This window comes from Megascapheus bottae, chromosome 15 (assembly GCF_031878675.1).
Source record: "Megascapheus bottae isolate mThoBot1 chromosome 15, mThoBot2.hap1, whole genome shotgun sequence".
Classification (NCBI taxonomy): Eukaryota; Metazoa; Chordata; class Mammalia; order Rodentia; family Geomyidae; genus Megascapheus; species Megascapheus bottae.
Genome location: NC_143523.1, coordinates 20,577,581 through 20,587,651, shown reverse-complemented (window position 1 = coordinate 20,587,651; position 10,071 = coordinate 20,577,581). Strand labels below are relative to the sequence as shown.

The 10,071-nt window shown below is 42.2% G+C and overlaps 1 protein-coding gene across 1 annotated transcript; it reads left to right on the top strand.

The window, feature by feature from the left end:
• The first annotated feature begins 348 nt into the window (after positions 1-348).
• Positions 349-8,791, top strand: Borcs7 (BLOC-1 related complex subunit 7). The gene is made up of 5 exons (XM_090345980.1): positions 349-538; positions 4,094-4,156; positions 4,251-4,294; positions 6,016-6,036; positions 6,658-8,791. Exons 1-5 carry the CDS (start codon positions 398-400, stop codon positions 6,707-6,709), a joined length of 321 nt encoding a protein of 106 aa, XP_090202106.1. The 5' UTR covers positions 349-397; the 3' UTR covers positions 6,710-8,791.
• Positions 8,792-10,071: the final 1,280 nt, after the last annotated feature.

The following is a 10,071-nucleotide window of genomic DNA, read 5'->3' as shown; positions in this document are numbered from 1 at the left end:
TGGGGATCTAACCGAGGTCGGTAAGCACTCTACCACTCATTTTATACCTCCAGATCCTGGAAAGACTTCTATTTTACAGATGAATGTATGACAAGGGGTTGAGTAATTTGCAGCAACGCATTTGCTAAATAATAGAAAGGGGAATGTAATGTAACTCTTCTGATTTTATGCTATAGAATGCTGACCTATCCTTTTCCCGTCTAGGTATGTTTCTCTTGTCTTCCTCAGGATATCAACTGCGTATTTCAAATGAATTTAATTCGTAACCTTTGCTAGGCGCATGCGTCTGTTCCTTTTCCCATGGGCCCAAGAGAGGCTACCTCGGTGCATTTTGCTTTTCATCTCTTTTGGCCCTAGCGAAGCTCCGTCCTCTGTGCGGAGGCATTTGGTAGGGGAGATGATGGCGACTGGAACGCAGGATTCGCAAGCTCGCTTTGGTCAGTCAGTGAAGGGGCTTCTCACGGAGAAGGTGACCACCTGTGGTACTGACGTGATCGCGCTCACCAAGCAGGTTCTGAAGGGTTCCCGAAGCTCTGAGGTGAGCGGGAAATGGATTCGTTCGGCCTAGTCTTCCCGGTCTAGACGGAGGGAAGCAGGTCGCGTTGCATTCTGGGGAGTGTAGGACTGGAGCGGGTGGGACCGCGAAGGCGCGTGGTGCATTCTGGGGAGTGTAGTCTTTGGTTAACGTTGGCGGTAGCGTGGGACTCTGCTTTAGAACTGGAAGGGCCACCAGAATAGTGAGAGGAGTCTGTGCTTCTAAACAGTTCCTTATTTGTTTTTGTTGTTGTTTTTAGTAGAGTTTTCTGGGGAGATGCTTACACCAGGTATATGGGGGAGATAAGATTTCATTATACATTTCATTCATACACTTTTTTGGGGGGGGAGGGGTCTGTCGTTTGTCCTGAACTGATCTAATACAAGTTCGGGTGTTTTTGTTTTTGTTTTGGGGGGTCAGTTGTCCGTCTTCCGTACACATTTACGCTATACTCCCATCATTTCCCCTCCCTGCATCATCCATTCTCTGCACCACCTTCCTCCCCCCCCTTTTTTTTTGTTGGGCTTGGGGCTTGAACTCAGGGCCTCCGCACTGCCCTGAGCTTTCTTCCTCAAGGTTAGCACTCTACCACTTTGAGTCACAGCTCCACTTCCTGTTTTTAGGTGGTTAATTTGAGATAAGAGTCTTTTGGGACTTTCCTGTTCGGGCTGATTTTGAACCTTGATTCTTAAGATCCCAGCCCCCTGAGTACTTCCTTTCCTTTCTTTTCCTTTCCTTTCTTTTCCTTCCTCTCTCTCTCTCCTCCCTCTCTCTCTCTCTCTCTCTCTGTCTCTCTCTGTCTCTCTCTGTCTCCCCCCTCCCCTCCCCCCCCTCCCCCCCCCCCCCGTGTCTTGGCTTGCTTTCAGCATTCTCATCCTTCCCCTCCCCCTTTGGTGGGTCATGGAGCTTGAACTCTGCCTGGGCACACTGTTCCTGAGCTCTTCAGCTCAAGGCTACCTCCCTACCCTTGAGCCAAGCCCCACTTCCCATTTTCTGAAGGTTAATTGGAGATAAGAGTCTTAGGTCCTTTTGTGCCTGGACTGGATTTGAACCTTGATCCTTAGATCTCAGCCTGCTGAGTAGCTAGGCGTGAACCACCCGCACCACACCGCACCAGCTTCAGCATTTCCATTCTTTTCCACACTTCTTTTTTTGTAAGGAATGAGAATTGAGCGACCCATTTGGGCTCAAGGCTTTATTGGGAGGCATACCAACTGGCCTACTCCGAGCAGAAATGGAGGCAGCAGCAGTGGACAGGTGTGAGTGGAATTTAAACAAACTTCTAGGAGGCGTCACTTGGGTCATATTATGTGAACCGTAGAAATTCAGAGGAAGAGTCTATTCTGAGAAGAAGGCATTACCAAGGTGTTAACCGTGGGCTACAGGAATTGGGGGGAAGAGTCAGTTCGGGAGACTGTAGCAGCTGAGGCAGGAATTTGTACATCATACTGGAAAAATAATACAGCATTGGGAAAGTAGAAGCTGAACAGATTTTTGTACACAGGTAGGGACACAGGATGGGGTCTTAATCAGCAAGTTGACTCTGAGACCTAAGATCTTTCACCCCGTTCTTTTCTTTTTTCCCTTTTTCTTTTCATAGTGCTCTGGATGAACCCAGGGTCTTGTGCATGCAAGGCAAGTGCTCTGCCCCTATGCTATAGACCCCAGTTCCTCCCTCCATTCTTTTGACGGACTTATTCTTTCCTAATTTATCTTTCTGGCTACCTTTTTTTATGTGTTTGCTGTACTGTAGATTGGCTTGTTCCAGTGCTCTGGTCACTCATTCTTTGGCTAGTTCATTTTATGGCTTTTCTGACCAGAAAAATTTATATATTTATTATCTGCCTCTCCCCCAAACAGACTTCCTGAACTAGATATTCATACCAAGAGCAAGGAAAATGTGTTCCCACAAAGACACGTTCATGTTCATAGCATTTTCTTTTTTTTTTTTTTTTGGTTTGGTGGGGGACTGTACTTGGGTTTGAACTCAAGACCTCTGGCTTGTTAGGCAGAAATACTACTATTAGAACCATGCCTTAATACCTTAGCACCTTTCTTCAACTTCACTCAAAGCTGGAAACAATCCAATGTCTGGTAGACAGGTGAAATGACAAACAAAATGGGTCTGGTTACCTAGCCACCCTATGCATAGAAAAAGGCAAAGTTAAAATTCTTTTTTCGGCTGTAGGACTTGAACTCAAGGCCTGGGAACTGTCTCTAAGCTCTTTGTGCTCAAGGCTAGTGCTTTGCCACTTTAAGCAACAGCTCCACTTGTGGTTTTGAAGTGGTTAATTGGAGATGAGTCTCATAGAGCTGAGTATGTGGCTTAGGAGCAGAGTACTGGGGCAGCATGCTTGAAGCCCTCCATTTGTATTCTTCCATATCACCTAAACAGAAAAGGGCGAATGTGGCACTGTGACTCAAGTGGTAAAATGCTAGCCTTGAGAAAAAGAAGTTCAGGGAGAGTGTCCAGGCACTGAGTTCAAGCCCTGGGACTGAAAAAAAAAATAAGTAAGCAAATAAAGTTTTACTAATTTTAAAACCTCAATAGAAAAATACAAAACTGCCTGGGGGAAAGAAGGAATCTTGGAAAGTGCTGTATATTGATGACCCTGGTTAACTTGATGTTGTCAGTTCCTTTTCATGGAATTTCCTGGCCCAAGGGAGCAGGGAGAGGTTGGTAGCGTACACCCATGCATGCACACAGGCATGCAGGCATGTGATGCACGCACCCACGCACGTTGCAGCCTTGACAAGGATGATTTAAGGTAAGCCAGGAGCAGTGTAGCCAGAGGCCAGGAACTTTAGCTGATCTCTGCTTGTCTAAAAGTCAGCCTTGCCTTGACCTCAGGCCACCCAGTTGAACTCAGCCTCTGCTTTTCTCTATTGGTGGAAAGGTGCAGCCATCAGTGAACTCATGAAAAGCACTCTTTCTCTTCCATTGCCACATTTGGCCATCTTTCAGGTGCTGTTTTCTTACTACTCTAAACCTTTTCCTTCTATTGCTTTTCTTTTCTTTCCCCCCTCCCTTCATTTTCTCCCTCCTTTCTATTCTACTTTCGTTGTTTCTTTCTCTCCCTGGCACTGCCTCTGTGGTGCTGGCAATGGAACCCAGATGGTTGTGCATGCATTCTATCACTGAGCCACATTCTCAGCTCTCATTTCATTTCTAAACAGTTATTTTTCCCTCTGTACTTTCCAGCCCACTCCAACTTCTCTGCCCTCACTTCCCTCAAACCAGCTCTGATCTGCCCTCAAAGAATCAGAAGTGGGGAATCACAATTCCTATCAGTACTGGGTGAGGAAACCTTGCCTACATGGCAGCAGCGAGGAGCCCTTGATTACTCAGGTCATAGACCCATGTAGGCCCATGCCAGAACTGCCATAGTGCCAATGACAAAGTTTTCCACTGGAAAAAAATCAAGAGTCAGCCTCCATTACTTCTCAGTGTGTGTAAGGTTGTCTGGGGTGGGGAGGATAATGATAGAATGGCTACAGAGAGAAGATTGTAGGAGTTCCAGAATCACGATGGTCACCATCTGATTTTTTGTCTTTCAGTTGCTAGGTCAGGCAGCTCGAAACATGGTGCTGCAGGAAGATGCCATACTGCACTCGGAAGATGTAAGAGACTATTTTTCTAAAAAGGATTTGGGGATTATAACCACACTTTGTATGGCTACAGGGCAGTGGAATGTTGTGTTTCTGTCTTGTGCAGAGTTTAAGGAAGATGGCGATTATAACCACACATCTTCAGTACCAGTGAGTATGCCTCTCTAGCCATGGCTTGCCGCAGTCATTGTCCCCAGTCCATGTGCATTACCTTTGTGCTTCCTGCATTTTCCATGGGGGCTTTGGGGAACAGAGTGGGAGCAAAGGTGAGACTGGTCAGGGATGAAGTTCTTCTGTGGATGGATGCCTCCAGTTGCAGAAGATGGGTAGCAGAGGCAGATTCCATCTTTTATGATACTCTCTGTGGTAGTTTGAAAGCCCTTGCCACAAGCTGCTGGTTCTGTGATTGGCTTCTGGAGTTACTTAATTAGTTCTTCAGTACTTGCAACTGTCTGGTCAAGTATCTCCCCTGGGGCATCTGCTCCTCCACCTCAGGCTGGTGGTAATGGTAACCCATTCTTGCATTTTTCTGTGTAGCACAGCAGCAGCCACATATAAACCATCATTTTTTTTTTTTTTTTGCCAGTCCTGGGGCTTGAATTCAGGGCCTAGGCACTGTCCTTGGGCATTCTCAAGGCTAGCACTCTACCACTTGAGCCACAGTACCACTTCCAACTTTTCCCAGTATCTCTGTGTAGGTGGGACTGGGAAATTGAACCCAGGGCTTCGTGCATGCTAGACAAGCACTTAACTACTAGACCACACTCCCAGTCCGAGGAAAATTTGAAATATAGAGAAGCTTTCTTAAAAGTGTGAATTAAATTTTGAATTTTTTCATTTTATTTTGAAACATAATTTTGTTTTATTTTTAATTTTTTAAATTAATTAATTAATTAATTAATATTTTTGCTTGACTCAAGGTCTGGCACTGTCCTTGGACACTTTTTTGCTCTAGGCTAGAGATCTACTTTAGCTATAGCGCCACTTCTGGCTTTTTCTGTATATGTGCATGCTAGGCAAGCACTCTACTATTAGGCTATGCTCCTGGCCCCTAAATTTTTAATTATTTTGTTTATGTGGTACTGAGGAATTGAACCCAGGGCTTTATGCATGTAAGGCAAGCACTCTATCACTAAGCCTCATTCCCCGTGTCTTTTGTTTTATTTTAAAATATTTTATGTAGTTAAGGTTATATATTTATTATTTAGTTTATGTACCTAATGAAAGTGTATGATTGAGAATTTAAATCTTGATTTTCTTTTTGCCAATCCTGGGCCTTGAACTCAGGGCCTGAGCACTGTCTGTGGGCTTTCTCAAGGCTAGAGAGCTCTCCCACTTAAGCCAACACCACTTCTTTTTCTATGTATATGGTACCGAGGAATCCAACCCTGGTCTTTGTGCATGCTAGGCAAGCATTCTCCTACGAGGCCAAACTCCCAGCCACTTCCTGAGCTGCTTTTACTCAAGGCTAGTACTCTACCACTTGAGCCCCCATGCCACTTGTGGCTCTTTCTATGTATGTGGTACTGAGGAATCAAACCCAGGGCTTCATGTATGCTAGGCAAGCACTCTAGCACTAAGCCACAGGCTTAGGTCTTGATACTGTTCCTGTTCATCCTTTCATTGTGAATATATTAAGTATATGATCATTTGACTCCCTCTGCTCACACTAAATTGAAGCCTTGCATAGAATTTGTTTATTGCTTCTGCAGATTCAGAAGTCATCCTTTTTAGCATTTCTGCACTTAGCTAAGCTTAGTAACATAATCTTAGGACAGAAATATAGAATGTGGCAAGCTAGAAATTTGTTGCATATATAACTTGTGCTAGCTCATTGGGTTTCTTATGTATGCTTTTCCTTTTTTATTTAGGCAAGAAGCTATTCAGAAGAAGTAAGTAACCCCCAAAGGTAGGGTTGTAGGGACTCATCTGAAGCAGTCTGAGGAAATTGCCCTGCTGTGCCAGGATCAGTACAGAACTCTTGGTGACCCACACCATCTCACATTGCCATCTCCTGGGATTTGAAAAACACATTATATTTCAAAGGCATGCAGTTGCTGATTCACTGCCAGTAAGATTTCTAAGTGTTATAGGGTTAATGGGCCCATTTTAAAGAATACCAAACCTTTCACATTGCTATTTACTAAATAAAGGGACTAGCAGTCATAAAATCCACTTTTTTAAGAGGTGGATTACATTTTCCCCTTACTGTATTACTTGCATTATTAATTAGCTTTGCAAACTTTTCCTCCTAGTAAAGGCTTTTTTTCCCCTACTTTAAGATGAGGTCCAGGCTGACCTCAGGTGAAACTCCACCGTTAGGTCCTGCCAAGTAGTGGACTCTAGGCACGTACCATTATCCCCAATCCATAGTTTAAGTACTTCTAGGTACCAAATGGGCTAAGAGAAATTTTTATTTAGCTATGACTATATTTATTCACTAATGGATAGATTGTACAATGAAATGTCTGTTGCGCATTTCAGATAAACAACTTTCTTATTCTTATTTCTAGCGTGGGGCAGTCATCAGATCTACAGGACCAGCTAAATCACCTGTTGAAATAGAATGACAAATGAGAGGGGTGATAGCATTTGCGTGATGCTGAAGCGGAAATATCTTGCACATTGTTAGGCTGTGGGTTAGAGTTTCCATTTTCATCTCCAAAAATTAAGTAGGAAAAAAAATTGTACAGTTTCTCCTGAAAAGAAGCTAGGTGATGAATTTTGGAAGCACTTTTTCTATTTTTTTTTTTTTTTGTATTTTTTGTTGGGGTAATGTATGGAGAATTACAGTAGTAACATTTGTCTGGTAGTGGGTGAATTACTTCTCGAACCTTGATACCCCTTCTCATGTTCTTATTCCCCCTTTTCCTCCCCCCCCAAGAAGCACTTCTTAAGTTAAAGTAACCATGCTCTTGCTGAGATTTTTTTTTAGTTCATTTTGATTAATATTATTTTGTATGATGAAATGCCCATAGGTGTTGTGCTTTTGTGTTCCTCCCCTAAGATATCCTCTTTTGGTCTCACTGTGTGAATGCCTAGAGTCCTATAGAATTTATCATACCCCAGTGTACTTTAGATCTAGCTTCTACAGAGAAAACAAGCCCTGTTTGTCCTCTTTGGCTTACCTCTCTTAACATAATTTATTCTAGGGACATTCACTGAATTTTTAAGTTGTTCTGTTTAATATGATAGTAGAGTAAAAGTAAAAAGAACCTTAGTTTTTCCCATAGACTTTTTTTTCTTTTTGCTGGTCTTAGGGTTTGAGCTCAGGGCCTGAGCACTGTCCTTGGGTTTTCTCAAAGTTGGAGCTCTATCACTTGAACCATAGCAGCATTTCTGGCTTTTTCCTTCTTTTTTTTTTTTTTTTTTTTTTTGCAAGTCCTGGGGCTTGAACTCTGGGCCTGAGCCCTGTCCTTGGGCTTTCTCAAGGCTAGAGCTCTACCACTTGAGCCACAGCACCACTTCCAACATTTTTCTATGTATGTGGCACTGAGGAATCAAACCCTGGTCTTTGTACATGCTGGACAAGCATTCTACCACTGGGCCAAACTACCAGCACTCCATGAGACTCATTTCTAGCTAACCATCAGAAAACCAGTAGTGGAGCTGTGGCTCAAAGTGGTAGAGCTCTAGGCTTGAGCAAAAGACCTCAGAGATAACCCCCATGCCCTGACAGAGAAAAAAAAAAAAGCAATATTATCTAATTCAGTACTAAGTAAATTTTTTCCCTTGAGGATTATGTAATTTGTTTTCTCTTAGATAGGGTTTCCCTATGTGGTTCATATGGATTGGGCTTGAATTCATGATCCTTCTGCCTCAGCCTCCTGAGTGCTGGAATCACAGGTATGCACTGCCATGCCTGGCTGCCAAGTCATAGTTTACATTCAGAAAGAGAACTTCAAGCCAGACACGGTGGTGTGAGCCTGTACCCTCAGTTACTAGAGACAGAGGCAGGAGCCATCACTTGAACCTAGGATTTTGAGATGAGCCTGAGCAAGATCGTGACACTTCATCCTAAAGAAAAACAAAAAAGAGCTTCTATTGTCAACATACAAGTATGGTAATTTTATTTATTTTATTTTTATATATATTTTTTGTCAGTCCTGGGGCTTGAACTTAGGGCCTGAGCACTGTCCTTGGGCCACCACTCTACCACTTCAGCCACAACACAATTTCCGGCTTTTTCTGTGTATGTGATACTGAGGAACCGAACCCAGTTCTTCCTGCATGCTAGGCGAGCACTCTACCACTAGGCCAAACTTGTGGCCCCATGGCTAATATTTTTTAAAGACTCTTCTGTCTGTTCAGTCAAGAAATATTTTTATTTAATGGGCAAAGAATGACGATGGGTAATACCTGTTGCTTCTTTTCTTCATTGTAGCAAATTTCTACTTGAAAATCAGGCAAAAAGTATGCTAGCTGGCCAGCTGCAGCCTCTCTCCTTGACCTGCATTCCTAGGGTTCCTTTCTTGTTATGACGTTTGATTAGGTGACCTTGGTTCATTTTGTAATTTTGATTAAATATCAGCAGATTTACTAATGTGATGATATTACTAAATGTGAAGGGAATTGAATTCTAGTGAATGCTTGTAGTAGAAGATGTACCATGTTGAAAACTTCAATATATATACATGTTTACCTGTATTCTTTAGATTCCTCTTGTTAATAACATTGTCATTATCAGCTAAGAAGTTGTGCTGTTTTTTCTTGTGGGGCTAGAGGTGTGGAACCCAGGGCCTCATGCATGCTAAGCAAATGCTCTACCAATGAACTGTGTCCCAGCTCTTGATATTTCCATTATCCAGCCTGAATCTCTTTACTTTGAACTTAAAAATAGAACTTTCCTGATCTAGAATAGTTCTTCATTTACTAAGAAATGGAGAAAATGTTTATTTTTTTTTAAGTATGTTCACTGGTCAAAACAAAAAGCAGATAAATCAGTTCGGTTTAATTCATATTTGAACATGAAATAACAGCAAGTTAAACATTGTCATCATATTACACATATGCAAATTAAAATAAAGCAAAATCTTAGTTGTGAGGGATCTGAAAAGGCATTAACTTACCTTAAAAAAAACTTACCTTAAAAATTAACTTACTGGGGGCTGGGAGTTTGGCCTAGTGATAGAGTGCTTGCCTAGCATGCACGAAGATCCGGGTTTGATTCCTCAGTACCATGTTCATAGAAAAAAGCTGGAAGTGGTGCTGAGGCTCAAGTGGTAGAGCTCTAGCCTTGAGCAAGTCCAAGGACAGTGCTCAGGCCCTGAGCTCAAGGCAAAAAAAAAAAAAAAAATTATCTTAAAAAAAGAAAGGCCACCAGTTTAGAAAATAAAAATGTAATTATTATAAGAAACAAAAATGATAAAAAAACAGAAGTATGGTCTAATTTTCTTTATCCTTGATCAAATATTAAAGAGTGATGATCACTTACATTACATCTAAGATAAATTTGACAATGAAAAACTTAATACTAAAAATAAAACATTAAATAATGGAAACCTAACAGTACTGAACTTAGTTACTTTGAGAAACAGCATACTAAAATACATGAAGAAAAAAAGTATCCGGAAACAAGAGAACAGGAAGAAAAAAAGTATCCAGAACATTGAGAATAGGAAGAACTGTATACTTTATTTATTTAATTGTGGTCAGAAAAAAAAATTTTTTTTGACGGTCATGGGACTTGAACTCTGGGTCTAGGCACTGTCTGAGCTCTTCAGCTCAAGGCTACCACCTTACCCCTTGAGCCACAGCCCCACCTTCCCTTCTGGGGATTTTTGGGTGATTAATTGGAGATAACAGTCTCAGGTTCTTTAGTGACTGGGCTGGCTTTGAACCTCGATCCTCAGATCTCAGCCTCCTGAGTAGCTAGGGTTCCAGGCGTGAGCCAAGCAAATGGCTTAGAAAAAAAAATTTAAAGCATA